This window comes from Lepidochelys kempii, chromosome 10 (assembly GCF_965140285.1).
Source record: "Lepidochelys kempii isolate rLepKem1 chromosome 10, rLepKem1.hap1, whole genome shotgun sequence".
NCBI classification, from domain to species: domain Eukaryota; kingdom Metazoa; phylum Chordata; order Testudines; family Cheloniidae; genus Lepidochelys; species Lepidochelys kempii.
In genome coordinates this window covers 39,392,685-39,410,084 of record NC_136389.1, presented here as the reverse complement: position 1 = coordinate 39,410,084, position 17,400 = coordinate 39,392,685, and the positions used below count along the sequence as shown (strand labels likewise).

At 54.7% G+C, this 17,400-nt stretch overlaps 1 protein-coding gene across 3 annotated transcripts in view; it reads left to right on the top strand.

Moving 5' to 3' along the window:
• LOC140918498 (coiled-coil domain-containing protein 33) overlaps positions 1–5,653 on the top strand; it is a 66,560-nt gene extending 60,907 nt beyond the window's left edge. For all 3 annotated transcript variants that reach the window (XM_073363067.2, XM_073363068.2, XM_073363064.2), the window contains one exon: positions 1,039–5,653. In XM_073363067.2, coding sequence (XP_073219168.1) covers positions 1,039–1,101 — 63 coding nt within the window. In that variant the 3' untranslated portion in view covers positions 1,102–5,653. The remainder of the gene's footprint in view (positions 1–1,038) is intronic.
• Positions 5,654–17,400: the final 11,747 nt, after the last annotated feature.

Genomic DNA, 17,400 nt, shown 5'->3' with positions numbered 1-17,400 from the left:
GGCAGGCGGGATTGAACCAGGAACCTCTGGAGCCTCTTCCACATGAGCTAAAAGCCAGCTGGCTCTTAGTGAAGGCTGTAGAGCAGACTCATTTTATCTGTCTCTCTAAGTGGTCTTGGTGCCACTAGATGGAACAGAACACCACACGCAGGAGGTGTGTGGGTTACACTACCTCAGTATCACACCCCCTCCACACACTCCCAGGAGGAGAGGGGAGGAAGAGGAGAACCAGGCAGAGCAAGCAGAGGTGGAAGAAGAGCAGGAAAGAGAGTGGATCCTCATAGCCAGCCAGTCCTCTGCTGTGGGAAGGACTGTTGGGTTGACTCCACCCATCTGCACCACAGAGGCAGATCATTGGTCTAAATTTTGGTGCCTGAACAGCTGGTCACAATGAATTTCTTAGTCACCCGTGTCCCTGCAGTGTGCAGGGTTGGGACGGGGCTACCCTCTGTTCCCTGACCCACCCATGTGCTCTCTGGACTGCAGCAGTCTCTTAGCCCCCTCCCCCGCCCCTACACACACACACACACCCCCTTAGGCTCCATCACAACTGGTTGGCCAGGGCCCTCTTTACCTAAGCCCTTTGACTTCTCCTCATATCACGGGGGGGCTGTTGTCAGACTTGTGACTTCCCAATCTTGTAGGGTGGCTGCATTTGTTGATTGGGGTAAGACTGAGTAGAACCTACCCCTGCCCATTCAGCTGGGTGGACAGTCATCCACCATGGCCTGCTCTAGACCACAGGCATGGGGTTTTCAGCATGGCAGGTGGGCGAACATATTACTGAACGGCATACAGGGTCCAGCGCAGAATCTCCTTGTTAAAGCTTTGGGAGGAGAGAGTGGTAGAGCACCAGTCACAGAACCTGGTAGCGTCAGGGCTAGCACACAGGGCACACCCTGGGAACCACGAGATTGGGGCACTGGACACAAAGGACTCTGCCAGCACAGAGGAATGTAAGGGCTGAAAGGAAGTGGGAGACAGATGAATTAAGCTTCCAGGAATATCCCCTGATGTTCATTCTCTTCTCCCACACAGAAGACTTCACCAGACCACACAACACATATCAAGAGGCACCAAATGCTCGATCCTCTGCCCTAACACCTTCTGCAAGATGGACTTATTGGCAGTGCTGGGGAAAGACTGTGAATGTTCTGTCTGGTCTCCCCTCCTTTTCCCACCCCCCACCAAAACCAGACCTCTCCTAGGGGTCTACTGGAGATCTTTATTAAATGCTTGATGCTCAACCCCCAAGTGCTGTTACTGCAGACTGGATGGCCATGGAAAATACCTGTGCCAGGCAGCGCTCAGGGATATGCTTGGCCAAGTGTTAGGATCCGGTCTGTGAAGCCCAGATCAAAGCTTGGAGAAGCGCCAGCTATGGGTGCTATCACAGGGCACTGGGGTTTGGGGACTTTGAATCTGGTCCAGAACACCAGCACATAAATCCCTGCCCCAACAGGTAACCCCCCCCCCTCCCCAACCCTATCTCCTCCCCATCTTAAATGACCATCTGTACGTTTCTCTCCCTAAGGCGGTTCAGCTTGGCTTTCAGCATGTTTTCAGCAGCTGATTTTTGCTGGTCCCTTGTATGATCACTTCTGTAGTGTTCTAAGCACAGTTAGATGGCAGCTGGTGTTGAGCTTATTGTATCTTCCCTTCCCCGCCTTCTCCCTCCTTGGCTGTGATGATGGAATGCTGCCCACTGTATAGCACATCAGCTATGCCTGAATGATCAATCTGGATCAGTTTCAGCCTCCAAGCGTGTGATGTTCATGGAGGTTGACATTCTCTTTACCTGTGGTCCACTTCTTTTATGCTTTGTTGGCCTATGCCCCCTAGGGAGTCCTGAGTAGAGAAGCAAAACATCACGGGCCAAATTCATCCCTGGGGTAGCCCCATTGACTTCAGCAGAGTTTCACCAGGGATGATTCTGACCCCTGGAATGGCCCACCAGGCTAGACTTAGCCCTGCAAGGTGAGGTGCTCGGCTAGTATGAGTGATGGGAGCAGCAGCAGCACATGGCCATGAGGGCCCTTTGCCCTGGCTGCCATTCCTCATGTCTGCAAGAACTCGTTTGAAGCTACTGGGCTCCAGATCCTTGCAGCCAGGGCCACTTGTGCAGTGGCAGAAGCTGCTCGTTCTTGTCACTAGCGCCGTTCCGCTGGCAGCAGGTGTTAGCCCCCAGTCAGTGTGTGCTATGCCTCCCGATCTGCAGAGGGAATGGGGCTGGGCCAGCTCTTAGCTTGCACTGTAGAGACTTGGGCTGTTGGCTGTTAGGTCCCTGGTTCAGTCCCCAGTATTGGCCAAGAGGGCAGCCCCCATACCTAACCCCCCTTTGGGTGTGGCAGGTTTAGTAGACAGGTGACAGCCGGGGCTGCACCCATACCAGCTCTGAGCACCGCACGCAGGTTAGCAGGTGCTGCCTGAGCCGTGCTCACCACTGGGGCTGACTTGCTAAGTGTACCTGATATGGAAAAGGCCTCACAGGTGTTGCCCCCAGTACAAGGGGTGTTGATTTGCAGAGCCCATGGAATGGCAGCATTTCAAAGGGAAGTGGCCATGTCCCATGGCAGCAAAGGGGTGCCATCTGCCTTGTTGCTTTAAGGGGTGGCAACTTCAAATGAGAACATGCCCCTCCAAAGACATCTGGTCTCGTTTGCCCCTTTTTCAGTAGCCCTTCCCTTTGCCACCCCTGTGATGCGATCCCAGCCTGTTGGGGGTGGAGCATCTCAGCTGTAGCCTGGAGGCAGGAAAGGAGGTGGGGGATTTTAAAACTGAACAAATGAACAGGGCCCCCAGTGGTCTGCCAGGTGCAGGGGGCAGAGCAGGAGCATATAGCCAAGGCAGAACATGGCACGGGGGTTGGCCACATCACCAGCCAGGAAGGCAGCTTTGGAACACGTATCCTGGAACCTTCAGATCTGACTGGTCAAGGCCTGCTGCCTGGAGATGTGATGAGGAGCAGGACGCTGGCGTGGCCAGGTGCCTGTTTTTCATGTCAAATCAGGGCACTGAATTGGGCACATCTGAATTGGGCATGCCAATGGGTACTTCCTATGGGGACTGGGAGCCCTCAACATTCCAGCAACTCAACCACACATCCCTGGTTCTTCTCTAACTATTCTCCAACTGCACAGATATCCCGCGGATCTCTCCAGAGTGCAATTTCAGTGCCTGTCAGTAACCGCACCTTCCCCATCCTCCTCCTGTAATACACTGGACGGGAACAGAAATGGACTTTCTGGTTCCCACCTTTTCTTAAAACATTTATTGTTTGCCCTTGAGTAGTTCTTGGAACATCATCACCCAGCTGAACGTCACCAGATATTGTTGTGTTCACATGCTAAATTCTTAAATATCTTCCTTGAGTCCACTACAGAGTTGCACTGGAAAAAAAATCACCAGCAATGACAATGTGATCCCAATAAATGGAAAGCAGAAAGCAGTGGTTGACAATTTTTAACACAATGGTACCAATCTAGTGGTATTTTCAGGGACAGGTCCAGTGGTTCTTTCACACCTTGGTACAAACCTGTACTACAATGCATTGTCACTAACGGGTCTTTGCAGCGGGCATTATAGTGATCATGGCTTCCATAAAGCTAACCACAATGATAGCTCAGTGGTGAGCCTTGGTGGGAGCACCTGCCCTTGAAGACATATACAACCTCTCAACCCCCTAGGAATGCAAATACAAGGTGAGAGTCACTTGCAATGCTGGTGCAAGCAGGTACAATTCCATTGAAGTTAGGGGGAACTCCAGAAGTGTAACTGAGATCAAAATATGGCTCCTATTCCCATCTCCAAAATGCAGTGACCTCTGAAGTAGATGTCAGCTGCTCCTTAACAACACACAGCAATACTACACACAGTAGCTTCAGGCTTAAGTTTAGGCCTGGCAGTGAGGCACACCACCTTCCAATTAAAACTGCAAGAGGAAATGTAAGGTAGCAGACTCTAATGGCCATGACATTCTCTTATTGCTGGCCTCATGTTACAGTTGGCTGGATTGCTGTGAGAGTGATGGGAAAATCAGCAATTTTGTGGTAAGGTATCATTTTTGTGGGTGTCATTTCTCACAGAGTTGGCATGTCTTGCTGTGACGCAGCAGGCAGCGGGGAGTGTTGACCTGGGAATGTGGCAGGGGAGTTTCACTGGGGATGGGAGAGCTGAGAGCCTGTAACCTGAGCCAGGAGGGGGAGGGGGAGGTAACACCTCCTCCCGGGAAACTGGACAAAGGCTGCAGGAGAGAGCCTGCTGGGGGGGTTTTGGTTTCAGTTTGGTGCTGGGTGATGGAACGCAGGGAACCCCAGGGCTGGGGTCTAAGCTCTCTGCCCCGCAGAAGGACTTGACTGAGGGGTCCTGGTTGTACCCACAAGCTCTGTTTTAGACTGTGTTCCTGTTGTCCAATAAACCTTCCATTTTACTGGCTGGCTGAGAGTCACAGTGAATCCCAGGAAGAGGGGTGCAGGCCCCAGAATCCTGCACACTCCGTGACAACTGGTGGTAGTGGCGGGATGTACTGCACCCCATGAACAGCACTTCCTGCAGTAAGTGACTGGGGAACAATAAAACGAAGGGGGATTGACGGGGACCAGGCGTGTTGAAGATTCAGAGAGAGACGGTTTCAGGGGGCGGTTAACCCCTGGGAGTATGTGACCAAAGAGAAGGACTTTTGCAGTAACAGGGTCCCCTGGGGGATTGCAGCGAGCGGTCCCAGGGGCGGAGGAGTCTGCAGCTCGACCCTGGCAAAGAGGTGGTGACCTCAAGAAGGACTGGCACACTAGGGGTTCTTCCTGGAAACCATGGAAAGCTGCACAGGCCTGCGAGTGGCCAGTAGGGAGATAACTGTTCGCCCAGTTAGAGGAGAAGGATCGCTTGGATGACCCGATCCCTGTCCCTGAGGGAAGCCGCCCGGTGGACGCAGCATGGGCCCTGGGGCCTGACCAGGCTGGGAGGGGTCAGACTGCTGACGAGAACATCCCGACACCCTTCCTACCTATGCCTAGGGGAGGGGTTGGGGGAAGCCCAGTGAGTACCGAGGGCACCCTGACCCCGGCAGCCAGCAGGGGATCCTCCCGGCGGAGCTCCCCATCCCTGGAGCGGAGGTGGCTGGAATGGGAGAGGGAGATGAAAACGAGGGAGCTGGAGGATCATGAAAAGCAGCGTCAGCATGAGCAGGAGGAGAAGGAGAGGCAACGTCAGCATCAGCAGGAGGAGAGCTGCGGTGAGTGAGGGGGGACCCAAGACTGCAAGGAGCTTTGATAAGTGCTTCCTGGCCCAGCGTAAGGCGGGGGAGGACATAGATAGCTTCCTGACGGCCTTTGAGAATGCCTGCTAGATGCACAGGATTGACCCTGCAGACAGGCTCCAGTTTCTCACCCCTTACTGGACCCCAAAGTTGTGGAGGCAGGGGACTACGAACTGTTCAAAAAGGCCCTGCTCCGTGAGTTTGGGCTGACCCCCGAGATGTATCGGAAAAGGTTCCGGAGTCAGCGTAAAACGCCTGAGGTCACATACCTACAACTGGTCAACCGAATGCAGGGATATGGCCGCAAGTGGACAGCTGGGGCCCAAGCTAAAGAGGACCTGCTTGACCTAATTGTACTGGAGCAACTGTATGAACAGTGCCCTTCCGACCTGAGGCTATGGTTGGTGGACAAAAAGTGAGAGAACCCACAGCATACAGGGCAGCTGGCTGACGAGTTTGTGAACAGTCGGTCGGGGGTAGCAGGGAGGAGTCCCAAAAGAACAGGCCGCCCACGATGCAGAGAGAGAGTCAGCATGGGACCTCCCAGAGGGGAAGTATGGAGAACCCCCTCCCAAGGGGAACGCCTGGCTTCAGGACCATCCGACCCGCTCGAGGGGACCAACGTGACAGGAGCTGCTATCACTGTGGCCAGAGAGGCCACGTACGGACCCAGTGCCCCAGGCTCAGGGACAGACTGAGCAGACCCAACTTACCCAGGGTTAACTGGGTAGGGACCCAGCTGGACGAGGGGCAGACGGCCCAGGCAAGGGGGGCTGCCAGCTTACCACCTGCTCAGGAGGGAAGAGTACCCCAGGCCAGCTCCTCCAGAGAGCTGGATGCTCTGGACTCAGGGTTCTCGGTTTACAGGGTGGGCGCGGGGCTGTCCCTCCAGAGAGAGTGCCTTGTTCCCCTGGAGGTGGATGGGAGGAAGGTCAATGGATACTGGGATATGGCCGTGGAGGTGATGCTGGCCTGGCCCGAGGTGGCGGCCCCAGATCGGGTGGTGCCCAACACCTACCTGACCCTGATGGGGGTGGGCGGGACCCCATTCAAGGTGCCTGTGGCAAGGGTACACCTGAAATGGGGGGGCCAAGGAGGGCCCCAAGGATGTGGGGGGTGCACCACCATTTGCCCACTGAGGTTTTGATGGGGGGGACCTAGAGGACTGGCCAAGCAACCCCCAGACTGCCCTGGTTGTGACCCGTAGCCAGAGCCAGCAAGGGGCACTGCACCCTGACCTTGGGGAGGGTACCACACTGGAGGCACAGGACCTTACCCTGGTGGGGAGGGAGCGCCGAGGGGCACGGCTCAGAGAGGCTGTGGCCTCAGACCCGGCTAATGAGAGGGAACCGGTCCCCATCCCTTCCCCAGCCACTGAGTTCCAAGCCGAGTTGCAGAAAGATCCCTCCTTGCGGAAGCTCAGGGACCTGTCTGACCTCAGTGTGGGACGGACCATGAGGAGAGATTGCCAGGAGAGGTTCCTGTGGGAGAAGGGGTTCCTGTACCGAGAATGGGCTCCCCCAGGGGAAGTGGAGTCCTGTGGGATCAGGAGGCAGCTGGTGGTCCCCCAGAAGTATCACCACAAGCTACTGTACCTGGCCCATGACATCCCCCTCTCAGGGCACCAGGGAATCTGGCGCACCCGGCAGAGGTTGCTACAGAACTTTTACTGGCCTGGGGTCTTTACCACTGTCCGGCAGTATTGCCGATCCTGTGACCTCTGTCAAAGGGTGGGGAAGGCCCAGGACAAGGGGAAAGCGGCTTTGAAACCTTTGCCCATCATAGAGAAACCTTTCCAGAAGGTGGCCATGGACATAGTGGGACCTCTCAGCAAGACAACCCGGTCGGGGAAAAAATACATCCTGGTGGTAGTTGATTTTGCCACCCGCTATCCCAAGGCAGTGCCCTTAGCTTCCATTGAAGCAGACAGCGTGGCAGATGCGCCCTTGACCATTTTCAGCCGAGTGGGGTTCCCCAAGGAAGTCTTGACAGACCAAGGATCCAACTTCATGTCAGCCCTGCTCTGGTGCTTGTGGGAGAAATGTGAGGTCCGGCACAACTGGGCCTCAGCTTATCACCCCCAGTCCAATGGGCTGGTGAAGAGGTTCAGTGGGATGCTAAAGATGATGCTGAAAACCTTTATGAACCAGCACCCACAGGATTGGGACAGGTACTTACCTCACCTGCTGTTCACGTACAGGGAGGTACCCCAGGAGTCTATCGGATTTTCGCCTTTTGAACTGTTATATGGAAGGAGGGTAAGGGGCCCCCTGGACCTGATGAGAGATGAGTGGAAGGGGAAGGCCACTCCCAATGGAGAGTCAGTGGTGGAGTATGTCCTGATCTTCCAAGAGAGACTTGCTGAACTCATGGGCCTGGCCAGGGAGAATCTGGCCAGAGCCCAGAAGAAGCAGAAGGTCTGGTATGACTGCACGGCACGGGCCCATGCCTACGCCAGCGGGGATCAGGTGATGGTTCTCATCCCTGTGAGAAAGAACAAACTACAGGCCGCCTGGGAGGGCCCTTTCAAGGTTGTCAAGCAGCTAAATGGGGTAAACTATGTGGTGGAGCTGTCTAACCGGGCGCACCACCGCTGGGTGTACCATGTGGATATGATGAAGCCATATTATGCCAGGGGGAATGTGGTGTTGGCCGTGTGTGGACATTGGGAGGAGCAGAGAGATGACCCTTTAGGAGATCTATTCCCTGGGACCAGAGCTGGTTCACCCCTGGAAACAATTCCCCTCTCGGATCAGCTAACCACTGCCCAGCAAGCTGAGATCAGAGGAGTGCTGCATCCGTACCGACAGCTGTTTTCCAACCAGCCTTGACTCACCAATCTGACTGTCCACCAGGTGCAGACAGGATCGCACCCGCCGATAAGATGCTCCCCCTTCCGAGTCACAGGGCCTGGAAAGAGAGGTCAGGGACATGCTGGCTTTGGGGGTGATCCAGCCATCTGTCAGCCCTTAGGCCTCGTCGGTGGTGCTGGTCCCCAAAAAGGATGGGTCTATCCGGTTCTGTGTGGACTATCGGAAGCTCAGTGCCATCACTGTATCTGATGCCTACCCCATGCCCAGGCCTGATGAGCTCCTAGACAAATTGGGAGGAGCTCGATACCTTACCACCATGGACCTTACAAAGGGCAACTGGCAAGTGCCGCTGGATGCAGATGCCCGGCTGAAATCAGCCTTTATCAACCCTCTGGGGCTCTATGAGTTCCTGACCCTGCCTTTTGGCCTCAAGGGAGTGCCGGCCACCTTATTGGACCTAGGGGTGACAGTGGACGAGAAGCTGGATATGAGTCAGCAGTGTGCCCTTGTTGCCAAGAAGGCCAATGGCATTTTGGGATGTATAAGTAGGGGCATAGCGAGCAGATCGAGGGACGTGATCGTTCCCCTCTATTCGACATTGGTGAGGCCTCATCTGGAGTACTGTGTCCAGTTTTGGGCCCCACACTTCAAGAAGGATGTGGATAAATTGGAGAGAGTCCAGCGAAGGGCAACAAAAATGATTAGGGGACTGGAACACATGAGTTATGAGGAGAGGCTGAGGGAGCTGGGATTGTTTAGCCTGCAGAAGAGAAGAATGAGGGGGGATTTGATAGCTGCTTTCAACTACCTGAAAGGGGGTTCCAAAGAGGATGGCTCTAGACTGTTCTCAATGGTAGCAGATGACAGAACGAGGAGTAATGGTCTCAAGTTGCAGTGTGGGAGGTTTAGATTGGATATTAGGAAAAACTTTTTCACTAAGAGGGTGGTGAAACACTGGAATGCGTTACCTAGGGAGGTGGTAGAATCTCCTTCCTTAGAGGTTTTTAAGGTCAGGCTTGACAAAGCCCTGGCTGGGATGATTTAACTGGGAATTGGTCCTGCTTTGAGCAGGGGGTTGGACTAGATGACCTTCTGGGGTCCCTTCCAACCCTGATATTCTATGATTCTATGATTCTATGATTGAAGGGGATGGAGAGTTTTGCCGTGGCGTATATTGATGACATCTGTGTCTTTAGCCAGACCTGGGAGGACCATGTGTCCCAGGTTAGACAAGTGCTGGACCGACTTCAGGAGGCTGGGCTGACCATAAAAGCTGAGAAGTGCAAGGTGGGGATGGCTGAAGTATCTTATCTGGGCCATCGGGTGGGGAGCGGCCACCTAAAGCCGGAACCAGCTAAGGTGGAGGTGATCAGAGACTGGCTCGCTCCCCACACCAAAAAGCAGGTCCAAGCCTTTATTGGGTTGGCAGGATACTATCGAAGGTTTGTGCCCCGCTTTAGCGCCATAGCCACCCCCACCACCGAGCTATGCAAGAAGGGGAAGCCAGACAAGCTGGTCTGGACTGAGCAGTGCCAGGAGGCTTTCCAGGCGCTGAAGGAGGCTCTGGTCAGTGGCCCAGTTCTGGCAACCCCAGACTTTGACAAGCCCTTTATGGTGTTCACCGACGCCTCAGACACGGGACTGGGGGCGGTGTTAATGCAGGAGGATGAAAAGGGGGAGAGACACCCCATCGGGTACCTGAGCAAGAAGTTGCTACCCCGGGAGCAACACTATGCAGCCATCGAGAAGGAATGCCTGGCCATGGTGTGGGCCCTCAAGAAACTAGAGCCATATCTCTTTGGGCAACACTTCACCGTGTACACCGACCACTCTCCTCTGACCTGGCTGCTCCAGATGAAAGGAGCCAACGCCAAATTCCTGAGGTGGAGCCTGCTCCTGCAGGATTATGACATGGACGTGGTCCATGTGAAGGGAAGTGCCAACATGATAGCAGATGCGTTGTCCTGGAGAGGGGGCCCTGAACTTCCCCAGGTCACTGGTCAGAGTGATCGCGCTCAGTTCAGTCTCGAAGGGGGGAGAGATGTGATGCAGCAGGGAGTGTTGACCTGGGAATGTGGCAGGGGAGTTTCACTGGGGATGGGAGAGCTGAGAGCCTATAACCTGAGCTGGGGGGGAGGGGGAGGTAACACCTCTGCCCGGGAAACAGGACAAAGGCTGCAGGAGAGAGCCTGCTGGGGGGGGTTGGTTTCAGTTTGGTGCTGGGTGATGGAACGCAGGGAACCCCAGGGCTGGGGTCTAAGCTCCCTGCCCCCCAGAAGGACTTGACTGAGAGGTCCTGGTTGTACCCACAAGCTCTGTTTTAGACTGTGTTCCTATTGTCCAATAAACCTTCCATTTTACTGGCTGGCTGAGAGTCACAGTGAATCCCAGGAAGAGGGGTGCAGGCCTCGGAATCCCGCACACTCCGTGACACTTGCATTTCGGATTCAGAAATCCCAAAGAAAGACAAAGCAAAGCTCATCCAAAATCACCACATTGCTCATCCAGAATTACCACATTTTGCCTGGTCTCTGCTTGACTCAGGGTCTGGGCACTGTTCCCTCTAAGCTGTGCACGTGTGCGCGCGCACACAGATCCTAAACCCCGCGCACATGACGAAACACCGTGCGCGCAAAAATGTGCACAGAAGAAATGTTTTGTGCACACAGCCTGTCAAAAATTAGAGGGAACATTGGGTCTGGATGGTGTCCATCAGAAACCAGAAAACAGCCTGCATTTGCATGTCACTAACCCAGAAGTGGGCAAAGTATGGTCCGCGGGCCTCATCTGCTACTCCCTGGCCCCTCCCCTGCTGTCCCTCCTCCGCCGCAGCCACGCCACTGCGCGGGCAGCACTCTGGGTGGCGGGGATGCGCACTCATGCAGGGCAGCGCGGCAGCATGTCTGGCTCTGGCGCGGCTCCGAGACATGCTGCTCTGAGCTGCATGATAAGGGGGCCGAGGCCAGGGGGTTAGATAAGGGGCAGGAGGTCCTGGGGGGCAGTCAGGGAGCAGGGGGCAGTTGGATGGGGGTGAGGTCCTGGGAGGGGGTGGTCAGGGGATGGGGAACAGGGGGCGGTTGGATAGGGCACAGGTTCTGGGGGGGACAGTCAGGGGACGGGGAGCGGGGGTGGGGTTAAATAGGGGGTGAAGTCCTGCGGGACGGTTAGGGGCAGGGGTCCTGGGAGGGGGCAGTCAGGGGACAAGAAACGGGGGGGTTGAATGGGGAGGGCTCTGAGGGGGGCGGGAAGTGGGAGGGGCCGGATAGGGAGAAGGGGCTAGGCTGTTTGGGGAGGCACAGCCTTTCTGACCTAGCCCTCCATACAGTTTCGCACCCCGATGTGGCTCTCGAGCCAAAAAGTTTGCCCACCCCTGCACTAACCTGAGACTGTGCAAATCCCGGTGAGCATGCTCTCAGTTCTAATCCCACCTCGGTGTGTGACTGTGGGAAAGTGATGCCTCTCTGTGCCTCGGTTCCCAATCTGTAGAATGGGGCTAACGTGGAGGGGATGTGAGGCTAAATTCATGCATGGTTGTAAAGTGCTTTGAACTTCCCAAGGTACATCAACACTGGATCTGGAGGTGTAATTTTCACATTGTAAAGTCATATCATGCTTATTCTGATCAAGCTGGCATGCAGAAAATAGCAGCACAATAGCTGCCCCAAGTACAAGCCCATCTGAAATCCTAGGTATGTATACCGGGGACTAGCTGAAGCCATTGTCTAGGAAGCCATGGTTACACTGCTGTTGTTAGCATGCTAACTGGATAAGAACTAGCCTGGTGTGACGAAGTTTGGGATTTTTGTAGTGTTTTACATGAATTATGTGTGCGTGCCTCAGTTTTCCTTTTTTTGCTGCATGTGAGAGACAGGCATGCTGAAGCCTCAGAGAGGTTTATCCCCCGAGAGAGAGTGGACCCCCGAGAAGGGCTGTTGCAATGAAGGGGGTTCCTCCCAGGGACCATACGGAGCCCGGAGAGAGCATAAATCCTGTGAGTCCATGACAAGTTGGGAGCACAGGATGGTTGGTGGCTGCACCCTGTAGATGGTTTCCTGCCAGCGATAAAACAAGGGAATTGAAGGAGCCATCAAGGAAAGGGCCTAGAACCAGCTTCCTAAAAGGGACCTTGCACGTCTGTGCAGGGAGAGAGGGCTGAGTGTTGGGAGGCTCACCGAGGAACTATAGATTGCCTGGCTGGTAGAGAATGACCAGTCTGAGGAGCAAGTTCCAGATCCTAGCAGGGCTTCCGGGATGCCCGGAGAGCCTGGGAGTAGCAGCAGGGCAGTGGGGTAGTGGCAGGGGGGCCACTGTACCCCCTTCCCCAGCCAGGACGAGGGCTTCCCAACCTGGGTTCCCCACAGTGGATATGAAGAGATGAAAACTGTGAAGCTGAGAGCGAAGGAGCTGGAACCGGAGGAACGGAGACTAACTGACTGCTTGGAGCAGTGAAAACATGAACTGGAGTTGGAGGAGAGGCAGGCCCAGAGCGCCTCCTGTGGGGTAAGTGGGGAAAGACCCCAAGATGCCAATTTGGCAGGAAGCCTAGAGTCCAAAGTGTGACCCAGTACAATGCGGGAGGTATATTGATGCCGACCTCACTGCCTGTGAGAAGACTTGTGATTTGAACCAGGTTGACCCTGCGAACAGACTGTCTCACCTCCATGCTTGGTCCCAAGGCCATACCAGTGTCCAGCCAAATGGATGGTGCAGAGGCTGGGGACTATGAAGGTTCCAACAGGCTTTGCCGCTTATGTTTGAATGATTCCGAGGCAGACAGGAAAATATTCCGGGGTGCACAAGAAACCCTGGGCATTACATATGAGGAGGTCACCACCCTGCTGGGGGAATATCTCTCTGAAAGGGGGAAAAGAGTGCTGGTCCACTCTCGCAGAGGATGTGTATAATCTGGTTGGATAGGGGCAGCTCTCAGAAGCCCAAAGCCCTGCAAGGTGCAGGTACGCTGGCAGACTTGAGGTTATGGAGAGCCGATGGGGTGGGGAGAGAGACCCCCTGTTGGGGACTCAGAAGGGGAGTCATCCAGAGACCTCTCAGAGGTGAGACTCCAGGAAGCCCAAGGTGGGAGTTCCCACCAATGCCAGAACAGGCAGATCCCCTCCTTGGGACCTGTGGGACCTCGGATGTCATTACTTCAAGCAAAAGGATTCAAGGTGGTGTCATGCCCAAAGACACAGGTAATTTTCACCCAAGAGAACCCTCAAAGGGTTAATGAGCAAAAGGAAGACAGCCTGTAATGCAGGCTGAGAGAGTGAGCTGGGAAGCAGTCATCCAGCCAGCTCTTGGGGCAGAGCTGGCCAGGCCAAGGGAGTGGGGAAGGCACAGGGGCTTCCACTCCAAGTCCCGCAGATATGTCTGCTTGTGATTCCTGGGCTCAGGCCCCTCTGATCCCCAGGGGGAATGACAGGTAGGCATCAGTGGGAAGACATTCACGGGGTGAAGAGGTTCTGGGACCAAGACTCTTCTGGGTGTGGTGCAACCTCACAAGCTGCTGAGGGGCCATGTAACTTGGGGGAAGGCTCCCAGATGGCAGCCATTCACCTTCTTGGGTCCTTTGGCAGATCAGTGGGAAGTGACTGTGTCTCTTTAAGACAGGATCCAAACCCTGCACCAGTAAAGGTGAACCTAAGAGCTGAACCCAGAGATTGGAAGGTGGAGAGGGCAGACATCAGTGAGCATGTGAATGGCCCAAAAATGGCCCAGCCAGCACAGAGGGGGGTATTTTCCCCCCTGGCTAGTAGCATGTGGGAAGAACTGCAAAGCTCTGGTTATCTGCCTGTCCGTAGCCAGCCCCTGGAGCTGACTGGGCCAACAGCCCTGCACAGGGGAGAGGAGACTCACACTGGCTTTGATGCAGCAACCAAAGCAGCAGGCTCGTTCTGTACCCTCACTGGGACACGGGTGCTGGGGGTGGTCGGACCCTCAGTGAAAGTCCTGTAGCGAGGATACATCTAATGGGGGCCCAAAAGAGGTTGGGGGCATGATCAGCTACCTGCAGAGATACTGATGGGGGATGGACTGAAAAACTGGCCAGACAGCACCCTGGTCCTTGCCTGTGGCTGAGGTCAGGGAGGGCCACTTGGCCTGGCACCAGAAATCCGCCCAGCAGGGGTGTGTGGAACCGCCAGTGGCGGGGAGTGAGTTGCCAGGGACAAGGCTTAACAGGATTGAGACCAAGGCCTTGTACCAAGGTGGTAAAACTAAGGCACAGCAATGAGGGCTGGTCCCTGAACCCAGCAGCTGAATTCTAGAACTGACCGCAGCAGAATCCCTCCTTGAAAAAGTGCGGGCCTTGTGGGCCATGGTGTTGCAAGATCCTAGGAAAGGCTCCAGGTGAGAAAAGTGACCCAGTACTAAAAAAGGGCTCCCTGAGGGAAAAGTAAATGTGGGTGATCAGAGCGTGTCTGGTGGTCTCCCAGAAATACCACCGGTGGGATGTCCCTTCTTCTAAACATCAGGGGATGCAGCGCACCCGGCGAGAGTGGGTACAGAACATTTACTGCCCCGGAAATTCACAGGGGTCCACCCTTTTGAGTTGGTGTATGGAAGGAGAAGAAGGGGACCCCTGGACTTGATGAGAAATAAACGGGGAAACAGTGGTGGATTCTGAACTATCGTTCTGGGGAAAGCTCACTGAGCTCATGGGTTTGGTCAGGAAGAACCTAGCTGGGGCCCAGGAACTGCAAAAGGGCTGGTACAACAATGTGCCTGATCGGGGACCGGAAGTGGGGGGGGGTCTCAGCTCAGTGCACATGGTGCCTGGGAAGAGCCCTGTGAAACCAACAACCAGCTGAGTCATGTACTGGAGCGGCCCAATTGGGCAATTGTACCATGTAGACATGAAGAAGCTGTACTTTGACAGGGAAACTGTTGGTGCAGCCGTGTAGGTGGGAGGGTGGGGAAAGTGAATCTCTCTCTCCCAAGCCAGGAGCCGACCTCCTGCTGGAATAACTTCCCCTCTCTGAACAGCTAACCCCTGCCCACCTGCAGAGATCAGGGGAGCTCACTAATTTAGCTGTCCAGGGGGGGATGGGAGGTGTTCCCCATTCACAATCTCTGGGAAAACAGTGACATGCTGGCATTAGCGGTGATCCAGTCATCCTCCAGCCCCTGGGACTCATCCGTGGTGCTGTTCCCCAAGTAAGATGGGTCGATCAGAGCCAGTGTGCACTATTGGAAGCTCAGTGCTGTCACCATGTTCAATGCCTGCCCCATGCTTAGAATTAAAAAAATCTTAGACAAGGTATGTGTGGCATGGGCTTTTCCTCACTACTGCAAATCTCACCAGTGGCGACTGGCAGGTGCCTTTGGACCCAGTTGCCAGGTTGAAATCTGCTCCCATCAGCCTTAGAGGGCTCTGAGTTCCTTGTCCTACCTTTCAGCCTCAAGGGGGTGCCTGCCACTTCCCAGTGCCTGGGGGATCAGTTACACAGCGGGGAGGAAGACTGTGCCTGGTGTACTTTCATGATATCTATGTCTTCAGCCCAGCCTGGGAGAAACAAGTGTTCCAGTGCAGAGGGGCCTGGGATGCCTCCTGGATGTAGGCTGGATGGTAGAGGCCGGAAAGGGTAAGATGAGGGTGGCAGATGTGTTGTACCTGGGCCACAAGGTGGGAAGCAGCTGCCCAAAGCCAGAGGCATCCAAGGTGAAGATAACCAGAGATTGGCCTGTTCCTCAATTCAAGAAACAGGCCCGGGTTGCTAATGGGATGGCAGGGTACTGCTGAAGGTTTGTACCCCACTTTAGCTCCCATTACGAAGCTTGGTAATTTGGGCAAGCCAGACAAGGGTGGTCTGGACCTAACAGTGCTGGGGCACTGGGTGCGCTGAAGGAGGCTCGAATCCAGGGGCTGGTGCTGATAAACCCAGATCTGGACAAATCCTTCAGGGTGTTCTCTGACAGGCCTCAGACAGAAGGCTGGGTGCAGTGCTGATACAGGCCACTACGAAGGGGGAGAAAGACCCCATTGTGGACCTAAGCAAGAAGCTGCTCCTCCTCCCTAGAGAAGAAATGCCTGGCCCTGAGATGGGCTCTTAAAAAGCTGCAGCTCTATCTATTTGGGTGGTGCTTTATGGTGTACACTGACCACCCACCCTGCCATGGTCAACGGGTAAAGGGCTAATGCCAAACTCCTAAGGTGGACTCTGATCCACCAGGATGATCATATGGGGTGGAGCATGAATGTTATAGCTGATGCTTTGTCCTGGAGAGGGGGGCCTGAACTTCCACAGCTCACTGGCTGGAGTGACCCAACTCACTTCAGACTCAAAGTGCAGGAGAGATGTGACAAAGTTGGGGATTTTGGTAGTGTTTTACATGAATAGTGTGTGTGTGTGTGTGTGTGTGTCTCTGTGTGCTGTGTGTTTAGCACATTGTTGAGAGAGGGTTTGTTGTTGTAGAGGACCAGGTGTGACCTCGCCTAGCATCTGGGAACTCTGGACAATGGCCTGGAGATGGGGTTCCCTAACAAGTGGTGACTAAGAGTCCCACCCCAGCTTGGCAGTCAGCCAGTTCTGGCCTGTGGGAGGACAAAGGGCTGAAAGGAGAGGATCCCGGCCACCTGACCAACCAGTTCCAGCCAGAGGGAAACAATGGATGGATGAGAGAGGGCACCTCTTACCTTTTTACCTGGGATGTAAGACAAATCACAAGGGAGGAGCTATTGGGGTTGTTGATAGGTGTTATAGAATGCATCCGTTGGAAAGAGGGGGTTTCTCTACTGGAGAGACAGTAGGCAGAGCCCACTTGGATGCAGGACAGACCTAGATGTACTGTGCCTCAGCACAGGATACTGGGCCTGAGGACACGGAGAGTCCCGTGCTGGGTTCATATGCTCAATAAACCTTTCTGTTTTATGCTGCCCGAGAGTCACTGCAGTATAGCGATCTGGACTGCATTATTCCCTCTGGAGGGGTGTACTCCCGGGGGGGTCCAGACCGAGTGGACTACCTGAGGGACAGGCGTGCTGAGTTCCAGAAAGGTGGAGTTCCAGGAGATGGAGCTGTCTATGGCTTAACCCCCCGTGAAAGAGTAGACCACGCTAGAACAGATGTCGCAGTGAAGGGGGTTCCTCCGGGAGAATGTACAGAGCCAGGAGAGAGCACGAGTACTGTGAGCCCATGAAAACGTCAAAGTCAGTTGTTTTTTTTCAAGGGGAACCTTCCTGGCAAACCCACACATCTCAGACCTTTGTACTATGCAAAAACAGAAAAATATTCTTGAATGCAAATTGTTTTTTACCCAAGCCAAACAGAACTCATTGCCATATTTCCAATCTCCAAACAGGAACCAGATCAGGAGCCAGGCCCCCAGAAGGCA